Consider the following 14346-nt stretch of genomic DNA (forward strand, 5'->3'; position numbering starts at 1 on the left):
AATATGATTTACTGGGTCAATCATATTCCTATTTAATTATCCAGATTTGTATTCAAATCAAGAATACAATAGTTTATTACCTGTTTTTTCGAATTTTATCAGTACGCTTAACAAGTCTCTGTTTTGGAATATAAAAGATAAAGAAGGCCTACAAAACAAAAAAATTCAGTTCCTTTGGCGCACAGATGAGTAGCTGTAGAGCTAGCGTTGAAAATCTGCCGAAAAATATAGGGCTTCTACGATTATTTTATATTCAGAGGAAAATAAAATTTATAAATATTTACAACATTCTTTATTATTTATCAAATGTTCCTAAATTCAAGTAATTACAAAATATTTTAACGTTTCTTCCATGTGAACTTTCGTCTAGCTTTCATTTGTCCAGGCTTCTTTCTTTCACGTGTTCGATAGTCACGTTGAAGTAATCCAGCTGAAAAAAAAAAACATAGAAGTTAAATTTATAAATCGAAATTGGAATTTTAAGAAAAGTAGCTTGTTTAATGAGAAATCATTTAACTTCTTAAAGAAAAGTTGGATAAATGTAATGAAAAAAATCTACTTTCGAATAAAAATTACTCAATAAATAGTTCCAAGTTTTATTAACGGGAAATATTTTATAAAAAATAGATACTCAAGACTCAAAAACATTTTGACGTTAAAATATGGAAATATTAAAAAATAGAAGTTAATTGATTTTTTTTTTGTGATCTTACCAATTTGCATTTTTTGTATCATATCATCATCGACAAAATTTCTTAAACACATTGCGATTCCCCATCGAAGTGCACCCGCTTGGCCTGATGGTCCACCACCTTCAACATGAGCTTCAATATCTACATTTTTGGTCATGTTTGTAAATTCTAGCGGAAACAGTAACTGAGAAGAAAATTTAAATCAAAATTTGGCGAAAATTAGCAAATAATATTAAGTTTTGAATTTATAAACTTTAGAAATTTTGTTTGTATTTGTATGCATCGAGTGCTGAGTAAAATATTTATTATTAGTAACTCTAACATTCCTAATGTCTATTTTTTTCCACTACGCAGGTGTGAAAGGTGTTTTTGCCATTTAAATTTGTTTTTTTGCTTTTACATATTTTTTTCAATTTGAATTAAAAGGCGGAGGGATCGGAATAATCGGTAATTAATTCCAGTTTTTTTAAATCCTTTATTTGCGCTTTTTCGAATCCGATAAAATTCTGAATTCTATTTTCCGGAATACCTTCTTAGTTAAATTATTTTCGATTATTGTTAAGATAAGCTGGCTGGATTTTTATTTTCAAATATTTTTTTAAATTAAAATGGAATTAATATTAATAAAAAAGAAAATTGTCATAATTAACATTTACAAATAATTTATTCTCAAATTTAACAGAAAAAAAATTAACAAACTATACTTATATAAATATATATAGAGGTGTTTTTTATTAATTAAAAGTATACACATTTTATTTATAATAATTATTTGTTTAAAAAAATATTTTTATTTAAAATTAATAATATAACTTAACAATTAAAAAATATTTTCTATTTATTTATTTACAATTTTTAAAAATTATTATTTTTTACTGTGAATTTGTATAGAATATATTACTAAAACATAACTTTGTTGTTCCTAGAAAATTCAGTATTCTAAAATTCTGTACTTGAAAACTCACGAATTCTATTTTAAATCTTCAAAACTAATAATCCAAAAGGTAAAAAGTATTGGAATGATCAGAAATCTACCGTAATATTAGTATTATAATACTGTGTAAGAAATTTGTATATCATATCAACTTCTTATTTACAAGATGGAAACATAAACGCGGAACTCATTTTGTAAATGGTTAGTTTCTTGTATAAAATAACAAGTGTTTATTATTTTAAGATAAATATGTAAATGAAATGTCGGTTATATTTGATTTTTTAACAAAAGAACGGATAATTAGGAAATTAAAATCTGTTTTCAAATGCAGAATTTTAAACTCAAAATTAACTTGGTACAAAGTCGTTATATATTTTATCACATAAAACCTATAAGGCATTTTATATCACATTATGGTTAGGTAATTTTAGTTTGTGTTGATTAAATTTATCTAAATTTATCAAATTGATCACACCGATAAATGTTGCGTTAAAAATGTCGTTACGAATAAATTAATCGTATTTTCTATTTGAAAATAACTTGCAATCAAAAATATATTCAGGAAATCCTAATCCTCTCGGTCGTTGCGTACTTTGCACTGCGCAATAGGCTTTGTCTTTTGTTTTAAATTTTTTTTCTTTTTAAATCAATTGAAAGTGATTGAAAACATGTTTTCAATCACTTAGACAGCATTATGCGCAGTACAAGGCACGCAACGACTTACGACTAGATCCCGGTCAGATAGGCACCTTAAATTCAGTCACGGGCTTATAAGCTTAGGAAGTTTCATGTCCTTATTACATATGTTCTTGCTTGCAATATTTGTAAATAAAAAAAGGCGTATCCCGCAGACTTATATTAAATATAGACTGATAAAAAAAAATTAAATCCAGGTTTAGCAAGTTAATAAAAATTCGAAATCGTTTTATAGGTCAATAACAAGGTAGCTTAAATACTATATCTATATTTAATATTAGGTCTGTCGCTTAGCTGTTTTAAAGCATAAAACTTTCAATTTATAAGGCAACAATTATTAGCTCAACAAGTAGACTGCAAATGCTTCATTTATTAAAATTTTAGCATGATTATTATAAAGTATTAATAATAGCAATAGTACGGCCTATATAACTATTTAGAATAAAAATTCGAGTGAGTTTCAGAAAATATGTTTACTAAAATACTGTATTGGGTTTAACAAAACGGCAAAATTTTATAAATCGTTTATTGGACGGAATAAAAAACATTTATTTTACATCAAAAATTTTGATAGAAAATCTTTTAGTTGGAAAAACTAAAGGTCTCTTCATAAACTCAATAAAAAATGTGCTTTGGCATATATTTCGAAAAATTTACCATCCTGTCATCACGAGTAGGAAGCTCATGATAGAGTGTGGTCTAAACTCTGATTAGTTTTTTTCATAAACACTAGCGGTTTGGCGTTTTTGTTCTAAATATGAAAACCACATTTCAATCGAACTTTTTCATTGGTTTTGAGAAAAATCCTTTTCGTCAATTGTGCTGAATTTATTAGAGTTTAAGGCGCAAACTATCTAAAGAAGACTTTGTTACTATAAAGAAGACTTTTCTTCTATACAATGTGGTCCGTTTTTCAAATCATTAGCTTTTATTTGCTTTAAAAATAATCGTTGATACCTCTAAATAATCTTTATAATATTTTGAAAGTTAATCCATCAAGACTACGTTTTCAAAGACCAATCTGTATAATTTGTTATAAATTATGTGTATAATGAGTAATCTTTGAAATTACCTAATTGGAATAATCTACAAAATTTATTTTCTTTATTGATTCGAAATCGATTATCAATATTTTTTATTGATTTAATTATCTCAAAAATATATATCGTCACTACTTATTTACTAATTACTAATAAATTAATTAAAATAATACGAAATATTTATTAGAATATAATAATACTTAGCCACCTAATTGTTTTTTTTAAATAAAAAAAAACGATTATTTTTTAATCAGCCTTTTTCAACTCCTTTCTAAAAATTACAAAATTTACTTATCAACATTCCGTACTACTATTTTTTCTATTTTGTGCTTGCTTTTGTGTCATAGACATCATTAATAGACTTTTTAATTCACGTATTTCAGTTGTTAAATGTTCAATTTGTTCAGAGCTTTTATCAATTTTCATTTGTAGTGTACTAATCAAATCTGTATTATTATTATGGGCTTTACGTTGGTATGTTGTAGACACAGAACCATGCGAGGATACAGTTTGCCCATAATTTTTCCTTCGCTTCGCAATCTCATGTGCTGCCTGTAATATGTCTTTGGGTAAGCGTTTTTCACGTGGATTTAATGGTTTCACATTTAATACAACCCGATACGCTTTTGGAGATACTAACGCTGTCCAATGTAGTAAATTTAACAGATATTTTGGCAAATATCCGTTGAATAAAGCTAATTCCATGTAGGAAATTAATTTTGTTTGGCGGACAAGTTTTGATAATCCTGCGGTTTTTTGTAATCCTTGGATATCATGAACCGCTATACCGACTAGCAAATTCATTAGCATAACTGTGACAAATAACAAGAATAAAATATAAGTTACTTGAGCGCTGATTTCCAGTAGAAAAGGTGGATCTTCTGGGTCGTCATCAAGTAATAGATCCAAATTTAACTCCCCAGTCATCATAACTAAAACTGTTATAAATCCAAGAAATGGATTTGCAAAAGAATTTGAATCGGGAAATATAACACAGAAACTAATCGTGAAACCAATTAATAAGCATGAATAAGCCAAAAGTAATTTTGCAAATTCACCCTGTACTCGAGTGTACATTGCAACATACGATCCAAAAACCGGCAATTGACCTATCATTAACATTAAATTAGTCCATCCAAAAAGCACCGCGAATGCTCCAACATGATTCTGCCACATATATGTCCGACCGGTGTAAATAAATGAAATTACAAAGACGCTGGCGATTACCGACCATTCGATAATATTTTCTGGTTGGGATAAATATTGTTTAATCGAAGGATACCCAGCGATTCCATAAATTTTTCGTAAAATTTCACAAACTGTTATACCGACCAAGACAAACCATTGCATTTCAATAACAAATGGATTATTCCGTAACATATTACCCATAATGGATTTTTTCTGACATAATTCATATTCCTTTGTATTCTCCGATTCGTAAGGTGGATACAAGTGTTTGCCTTGGTTATAACAATTATGAGCTAATGCTGTTAAAACGTATAATGATAAACATAATACAAATATTAAACAAAATAAAATTCGAGCAATATAATATTTACGTATTTTCTCCCATTTTAAATGTAAAAATGCGGAGCACAATGGATGTAATAAAATTTCTTTCTGCCCTTCGTCGACAAACGTATTTAGAAAGCTAATTTCACGTGGATGACAATGTTGTAAAATACTTCTGAAATCTAATCGTAATTCCACTTCGCGATTTGATGCTTCTGGATGATGATGTAATGTGATTGCACAATCTAATTTTTGGTGTACCATCGCCAAAGAAGCTGGAGTTTTACGCGTGATTATACCTAATGCAGACATACCAAACTTTGATTTTGCTGTTACATCAGCTCCATGAAATATTAACGTTTCTACACATTGGGAGAGTTCGTTTAAAGCTGCAATGTGTAAGGGTGTATAACCGTATTGGTCTTTACTATTGACATCTGCACCCCAACTTATTAAAGTTTCAATTATATCAAAACTTTGAGCTGCTTTTCCAACTGCCGCATGTAATGGAGTTCGTTTATCTAGATCACCTGCATTTGGGTCAGAACCACCTTTTCTTAATAATATTTCCACACAATCTATAGCTTGTGATCGTGCAGCTAAATGTAAAGCTGTTTGTCCTCGATAATTTCTCACTTTTGGATCAGCTCCTTTACTTAAAAGTAATTCAATACAATCTGCGTAGCCACTTTCAGCTGCCAAATGTAAAGGAGTTGCCTCTTTTTCTCGTTTTCGTATATTTGGATCAGCAAATTTTGATTCTAACATAATTTTTAAGCATTGAAACTGTCCTAAATCTGCAGCCAAATGTAAAGGTGATATACCAGAAGGTTCTACCATACTAACATCCGCACCTTCGGCTGTAAATAAGCGTACACAAGCTATAGCGTTTGCTCGAACTGCACAATGTAGGACACCTTCGTGGCAATTGTTTGGACTATTTGTTAAGGCATGCACTTCAGCACCATTATTTAGTAAAAGCATAGCTGTATCAGGAGAATCACCGAATGCCGCACAATGTAAAGGACTATAACATTTTGGACATAGATTTACATTGCATCCTTTTGCAATTAAATACTGACAACTGGGTATACAACCACTAAAGGCACTTAAATGTAACGCACTTAATCCCTGATTTGGTTCACAATATTGTAGCTCAGCACCGGCGGTTAATAAACCTTCTAATAGATCCCATCGCTTTAAAAATGCTGACCATAAAAATGCAATGTTTATTTCAGTTTTGGTAGCACCAGCAAATGCGCTCACAACATTTTCACCTTTTGTTTTGTCCGTTTCAATATCTTCAAGTAAATGTATCCGACCCGTAGCCGATTTCATATGCTCAATTAAATTGAGCTTAATTGTATCGCTACATATTTGTACGGTTAATTCTTGACTAGAAAATTCTTCGAAACTTTCATATAAATTAGGGGTTGAATCTGCGGGAGGTGATGGTCCACATTCCATACATTCATATTCATCCGATGCGTATTCCTCTTCAAGGATATCTTCAGGATCTCCCGCGTTACTCCGTCGCCATCGTAACAACATTTTTGGATTTGTTGTATGATATTTATTAGATGTTAAACTTAGTGGAACTGATTCACCTTCCACATTTACACTCACTGTTCGTCCTAATTTTCTTGGGGATGAATCAATGAATGCTGGATTATCCATGCTCATATAATGAGTCTTGTTTCGAGTAAATCTACAAAAGTATAAATTTTACATTAGAAAAAGTCTTGTTTGTGCTTTTAAATAAAAACTTGTATGTGATTTTTCGAAAAGCTTTCATGGAAGCAATCGATTAAGTCATTAATGAATATCGTAAAAATGTTTTGTTTATAAAAATCGTTTGTTTTGCTTTCAAGAATTGTTATGTTTTCAAGAATTTTACAGAAAAAAAAATTACGTAAGTATCGTGCAATTCAAGATTACAAATGTTTTTAAAACTACATTACGCCTTGAAATGAATTCGATATCAAATATTGTAAATATTTTTACTAATGAAAACATCTAAATTTTTTAAATCAATTTTAAAATAATTGATTTAATTTAAATTTTGTTACGTTTGGGTAATTATTTAAAATAATTTTTCATGATAGAATATAAAATAGGTGACAGGAAAAAAATTTCATTATAAACATAAATCCAGAAAATATTTTAGAGAGGAGTCATGTGAACTTATCACGAGTATTTTTTGAGTAATTAATAATTTTTGTTATTTGGAAGGAAAAACTCGGTTGCTAAGAGGTAGCTATTGAGAGAATTGCTCCGGGATATCAGCCTTCGTACACGATTATAGTTTATATCTTTGAAACTACGCGTTCTATCAAGAAATATATCCAATTTTTGTATTTTTGGGTTAAAGTTACTCTAAATAATATTTTTTTTATTCAAAATCAGACAAAATCGTTTTACAATTTTTTTCCCGATTTTACAATCTTCAAGAAAAAGATTGAACCATTTGAAAAAATTGAGTAAATCACAAAAAAATTTTGTTTGGGAATTTGATAAAACTTGGTATATCGGGTAATTTTGACCCAAAAAAACTCAAAAATCGAGAAAGCAGATTTTGAGAATATTGCCTAAAAGCCTGTATGAAAAACTTTTATTACTGAGCCATATCAGGAGATATATCGGATAATTCACATTTACTTATCAAATGAACCCAGATTTGATTTTATGCTTCAGGGACTCAATAACTCTTAGTAAAGACAACAATATCTGTTTATTTTGCGGTTGGGTTGATATCTTAGAAACAGCGGGTTCAATCATCAATGAGATTCGGTTTTTAGGTCAAAATTACTGTAAAAAAAATGATTTTTATCTAACTCGGGGAGAACAAAATCAAACTTTTTTTCGGAATATCACCCTCTTTCTTATATGCAATTTTAGTTAATATTTCAGTTACTACTCGTGTAAAGTTCATCTAAAGTATTTTCTTAGGACACTCAAACATCTTGAGAAGATTCAAATTTTCCAACATAATTCCGATAACGTATATATTTTCGAGTCTTTATTTATATATTTTTGAATGTTAAATTTATATTGAACACAAAATTGACTAAATAGGAAATGTTTGAATCAACGACCTTTCTTATTCACTTGGCAATTGTAAATATCATAATCACATTACACGTACGTACAATGTTATTAATGTAACACATTTTATGTAGTACCAAGAAGTAAGAAGTAAGCAATTATATGATATCAATATAAATATATTTATTTGTGCGTTTTAAATCTGTAAATCTTGACCTTGTTGCAATCATATCGGTTAACTTAATTATTATTCATATAAATATTTTAAAAAGGGGAAGTAATATAGACAAATTTATCCAAACAATTCATCTAAAAAGTGATTTAAACGAATCATTTTTCAGTTTTCTATCAGCTGAGGGCAAATAACAAAAGGTGTAATAGACTAAAGCCCATGCTAAAAATTTTCGGTTGAAATAACCCACCAGGAATATTGAAAAAGATGCTCCTATATTTAAGCCCGACGTGATTTATTTCTGTACGGCATTCTGATGATTCCTTGTGGGTCATTTCACCCGAAAAATTTCAGCATGTGGTTGTAGTCTATTTGGTGGTTAGTAAAGCAACAACCGCAAAACGGAGAAAATCTGTGTTTTCAGCTCAAAATGAATGGGTTCTATTCACTTTAAATTGTTTAAAAGGTTTTATACTGTTTGGTACATTTAATGCTCGCTAGTTATGTGTCTGGCCGTAATTTGACCAAAAATTCAAAATTTATTCCTTCAAAATTGACCAAAAAGAATAATTAGAAATAAAGGTTATCAGAATATGTAATGAAGGCAAACTATCCGAAAGTACAAAAATATTAAAATATAGAAATAAGTAATAGAACATAATTCCGTGATGGAGAACTAAAGCGTCTCAATCAGCTACAGAAAAAAAGAAGTAAAGAAAATTATAAAATGGATTTTCATGAGATAACTACTACTATCTCATTTATTAATAAACGGAAATTGATCTTAGGCAAGTAAATAGTTTCTGGTAGAAAGATAAAAGAGTACTTACTACCGCATTTCAAATAAACCTCTCAGTTAGCGTAAAACAGTATTCGTGATTCATGCTCAATGCTGGTATACGTATGAATACAGAAACAGCGAATCAAGGGAACAGTTTTCAAAGAGTATTGTGATTATCACAATTATGTTATGATTGGAATATCGAACTGTTTTTTTTTTGGAGGTAAATATAGGATGGGAAATAAGTACAAAGTATTTTTTTATCAGAAAGTAGTCAGACTTTTCTAATTTTTAGAAGCAGAAATTTTCGTAGTACTTAATAATAATAAAAAACTTAAGAGGGATACCGCAAGTGGGCCCTAGCACCAAGAGCAAGATATTCTCTGGGCCTTCTTTGAGAACAAACTGTCAACAGTTGCTATTAAAAATAGATGAAGCTACAGGATTCTGTCGAGGCCAAACGCCACGCAGGCAGCCCACCGCTTCTCTCCCAGGATTGATGGATACCACTACCCTTCTCAACTGTGGTTATACATAGTTTGAACTGTCGCATGCACTGTACAAAGTTCGTCGTAGTACTTACTAACAGTGTCTGCAAAAATAAGTAATTCTTAAATTTCTACCAAAGGTAGCTAACTACCCTACCATATCTGGTTTTGTCCCGTATATAACTCTTTTATAAGAAAAGTGTTTAATTTTAAATTAACCTGCAGTTCTATATAGACGACATCTCTACTAAAAAGATATGCAAGTTGCCTATATAATGAAAAATAAATGATCATTTTCATAATTAAACAGCAGTCGTTAAATAGTATAAAAAAACTGGATACACGTGATAAAGTCGCAATAAATAATAAAGTGTATTTGGAGATAGTATTTTTACACCAAAATTAAGTGAGCATAAAGTTAAAATGATTGCAATAAAACACATGAATGCATATAAATATTTTTATAGATGTTGTGTACTTAATATTTATATCACGGTCATGGTCAATAGTGACCATGTCAAGTCAAGTAGCCATCATTATTAGCAGAATAAGTAGTCAAGCAGCCACTAAGTAGTTTTAGTATGTTAAATTTATATAGATAGTGTATAGTCCATAGGGTAATATATAGTACCCCTGATACAATATACCTTGAATCACTATATTTTCCCGACAGATATTGTCATCTTTCAGATAGTAACCAATGAGCATAAGATAGAGGAAAAGGTCGCGTATACAGGTAGGAATTAGTACATGTTATTACAATATTATTAAACAGAGTAGAATGGCGCAGTGAAAACGTACTGGTCTTTCAACCCAGAGATCCGTAGATTGAAACTACGCTCTGCTAACAGAATTTTTTTTAAACAAAATTATGGAGGTAAATTACATACGTTTATGACTGGACCCAAACTCGTATACTGTTTTTTAACATTGCTAGTAATGGGAGCATTCTGCTCCATCTTACGCTATTTGGTAGCAACTATATGAAGATCAAGTTTCTATACTGGAATATAATCAACCGACATGATGATTACCCTAGCGTATTTATAGTAAAATATAAATAACATTTTCTCAGTTCTTCAAAGAAAAATATTTTGTTGTTATTGTTCATTTATTTACAAACTGTGTCATACATTCATTCTACCAAAAGTAACTCTCATTGGTGCGTATTTTGTTATGTCATATTTCAGTTTTAGACATAACAAAACATGTTGAGAACGCAAAGTTCGAAAAGATATACTGTTATGTAAATTGAATCAAACAACCTATTATACCGTTAATACATGATAACTGGTACTTAATTTTACAGAAAATGTAATTTTTTCAATGTTTCAAACACATAAATTTTATTATGGTGTTCGTGTAGATTGAACTATAAAGTTTAAATGTTGAATTGAAGGTGATTCAAGGTACATTATGGTATGCTCCATAGTACATAATGATCATGTGCAATTGATCACATATCTTGTGTCATGGATTACAGGTTTTTATCAATAACTAATTTAATATCTGTGATATAAGAAGAAACTATTTCCATTTTTTGATCTCTGGAACTACACTCTTCCCCGTATAGTTTGTGTAGTACCACCTATTTAATAATAAGTAGTATTGCGAATTTGTGATGATGATCTAGTAACACATTATTATTTGTTTGTACTTGTACCATTACCATGCCATCATATCTTGATGATAAGCATCGTCATTCGTCCATTTTTATCAGTTATGTGTGTAGTAGTGGATAGTAAGTCAGCCAATTTTTACTACATACCTACCCACACACACACAATATACAGGCCGTCCTTATAAGTAACGAACAGCACAGGACAAAATATAAAATTCTGATACGAAAAGTTCTTTGGCGTTTTTCGATCTGATGCACCGTGAACGAGTTAGAGCTTCGTTAATATCATTTATGATTTTAAGCATTTCTTAATTTCTTAGGAAATGTTTATAATAAGAAAATGTACTATTACCTAATAGTTGTAGGTCCTTCTAATACTTGAAAATATTCTTTCAGAATATTTCCTGTGTAGAATTAAAATTTCAGAATATTATATATAAAAAAATTGCTCCTGAAATACTCCTTCAGAATATATAATTGCTCCAGTTAAATAATTAATAGTTAATTAGTTATTCATTATTAGAAATAAATGACGTATTTTTTAAAAATTAACGATTGATTCAAGTTCGAAATAGAGACAATCGGGAATTTAAAATTAATTATTAATTACAAATAACTAATTATCTAAAAATTATTTAAGAGGAGCAATTGTATATTCTGGAACATTTCAGGAGCAATTTTTTAATATATAATATTTTTTCAAATATTAATTTTTGGCGCTTACAAGTTTATAGTCTGACATACTGACTTACTCAAAGTACCAATAGTGTATAAAAAATTGTGTTAAAAAACTATCTCATTTTTCTGTCAAGAAATATTAAAAATTAGCATTTAGCTTACCTTGGATAAGCTTTTCGACTTAATTAGTGTGCTAACTAGATAATTATTCACTATCATTGACCATTTCGTCTCATTTTACGTATTTTAATACTTGACAAATCGAATTTCTTAAAGAATGTTCAATTGAACATAATTCAACTATATACCTAGTGTTCAGTTTACATCTAGTCATTCTAGTCATAAGTTTACTACGAGTATGATAGAATACATGCGTTAAGTAATGCATCTAAGAGACGTGTTATAGACATGTGTTGAAGCTTCGATACGCGTTGAGTTACTTGTAAGACTTAACGCATGTAAACTGAACGATTAGTATAAAATCAATAAAAGAAACATAATTCTACTACTTCAAAAGTTTGGGGATAGAAACTTCGAAAATCACATTGCAATTCAATTATTTTGTCATTGAATCCTTAATGCGTAGAATAGAACGACGTCTGTACCTAAAAAATGCTCTTTTTGAAGATAGGTCAGGGCCCTAGTCAATCACGGAGCCCTAGCCAATTAAGAGAGGCTTTTTAAAGGTAATTCCAATGAAATAAATGAGTTTGTTTTGAACGACCTATAATTCGTATGTGAGTCATTCTGTATATAGACTTAGAAATACTAAATATCTAATTAATGATTATCCAGTCCATGCCATCTATCCAATACATGTTTTGTCCATATAATAATAGAATATAGAAACTAAACTAAACTTGTACAACGGTTGATAGGACTGACTAACGACTGACTATTCATTTTAGTAATCTACTAGATTCAATTACTATAATATTATATGTATATATACAGATTTGTGTTTGTATTGTTATATAAAGTGACTCACGAAAACTTTGTTATTGCCATTTTATAAATAACATTATGAAATTATAAATAAAATAAGATACTTAAAATAAAAATAAAGCTCGATCGCATATTTTGGTCCTCGGGAGGGACCAAAAAAAATCTTGTTTACTCTTGTTTAACATATTATAGGAAACTCGAATTTTCGAAAACTTTTCAAACTATTTCTAGATTGGCACAAGTAAGACAAAATGTATGGTGATAAGCAAACAAAATCCAAATGCGAATTAAGAATGCATAACACCATGGTGGAACAAGTTAACCAATATGTATACTTTGGAGCTCTTATAGTTAGTTGAAGAAAGTAAATGTGCACATAAGATCAAATGGCTTGTGATCCTCGTAAAGATGCTTTTAATAAATCAGGTCGTTACTGGTAAACAAAAACATTTCTAAAAGAAGAAGGAATTGGGTGCTAAAGCGTTATGTGTGGCCTGTTTTATTGTATATATGCAAATCGTGAACTATGATAAAAAGAAGTGTGATTTTATTGACGAATTGAACGTATTTACTGTACATTTATTTAATAGGGAATAATCATGTATTTTTTTTTATATTTTTAATTCATTGTTTATACCGTTATAACAAAATAAAAAATATAAATACTGCTTAAAAATGCTGTATTTAAGTGTAAAAAATATTTAAAATACATTATAATTTTGAGATATTTAAACGCAGTTTTTTGGCGCTCTCTGTTGATGACGTATAAGTACGTGATCTGTCAATTGATGACAGTTCAATGTATAATTTACACTTTAAAAAAATGAATTTACAACACAGAATTTACACTCGTTATTATTAAATTTTCTAATAAAAAGCCGTAGAATAGAATAATTTAATCAAATACCATATAAAATGTAAGTAATTAATACCATACAGTATGTCAACAAATTTGACAAGCCCGTACTATGATGTCACGTCCGCATAAAAATTTGAATTTCCGTTTTAGAAATTTTTAAATGCCCTCACTGAATTTGTACTTTTATTAATTAATTTTAAGTAATTAAAAAGATATTAATTACTTAAATAATGGTTTAGTTGAAATGTCCAGTCATTAAAGTTACGGAAGAAAAATATTTGAACCAAATGTAAATTTCATGAATATTACCTATTGTGAGACATGCATTTTTTCGTATGGGACTAAGGTGGAAAAGAGTAGATGAGGACAATGAATTTTTAATCATTTTCTATTTTTCTTCAAAGTAGGGGGGTGCATGTATACTTTCCCTTGGCACGCATGCTAGCCATAGATATGTGAAACACAAATATCCTCCGTTTGTCGATTAAAAACGTGATAAATGATAGGAAAACATGACCTGATGATTTTCAAAACAATTTATCTGATACACTTAATTGACTTAAAAACACAATTGATTTTTACTATTATTTAAATATTTTAAATGCTTTTTTATGTAGTTTGAGTAGTAAAAATCTAATTTTTGTGACTTGCCTGTAATTTTTAACACCCATAATTCGAGATTTGTCACATATTTTCTTAAAACTATAATATGACTTGCCAAATAAATATGCACAGTTGTTTCTAAGTTAGTTTATAAATATTTATCAACAATCGTAATAAACACTAAGTAATAAAGTACAACAACACAGATAGAATGAATAATAAAAAATATTTTTTACAAATGTTTTGTAAAATTAAAAAAAAAAAAATATTTGAATTAAAT

At 29.3% G+C, this 14346-nt stretch overlaps 2 protein-coding genes across 2 annotated transcripts in view; both read right to left on the reverse strand.

Moving 5' to 3' along the window:
• Positions 1 to 314: 314 nt before the first annotated feature.
• LOC123294635 (28S ribosomal protein S9, mitochondrial) overlaps positions 315 to 14346 on the reverse strand; it is a 49886-nt gene continuing 35854 nt past the window's right edge. Inside the window, exons 8-9 of the mRNA XM_044875731.1 lie at positions 714 to 876; positions 315 to 430 (exon numbers count right to left, since the gene is read on the reverse strand). Coding sequence (XP_044731666.1) covers positions 339 to 430; positions 714 to 876 — 255 coding nt within the window. The 3' untranslated portion in view covers positions 315 to 338. The remainder of the gene's footprint in view (positions 431 to 713; positions 877 to 14346) is intronic.
• LOC123294638 (transient receptor potential channel pyrexia) lies at positions 3657 to 14209 on the reverse strand. The gene is made up of 2 exons (XM_044875734.1): positions 14115 to 14209; positions 3657 to 6582 (listed from the first exon to the last, which is right to left on the reverse strand). The coding sequence occupies exons 1-2, from the start codon at positions 14132 to 14134 to the stop codon at positions 3657 to 3659; spliced, it is 2946 nt and encodes a 981-aa protein (XP_044731669.1). The 5' UTR covers positions 14135 to 14209.

The sequence above is a fragment of the Chrysoperla carnea genome, chromosome 3 (genome assembly GCF_905475395.1).
Source record: "Chrysoperla carnea chromosome 3, inChrCarn1.1, whole genome shotgun sequence".
Lineage (NCBI taxonomy): Eukaryota > Metazoa > Arthropoda > Insecta > Neuroptera > Chrysopidae > Chrysoperla > Chrysoperla carnea.

Coding starts and splice junctions, on each gene's coding strand:
- LOC123294638 (XM_044875734.1), bottom strand. CDS start 14,134: ATGGGTGTTAAAAATTACAG. Junction 6,583..14,114: donor ATGGGTGTTAAAAATTACAG/GCAAGTCACAAA, acceptor ATACTTTTGTAG/ATTTACTCGAAACAAGACTC.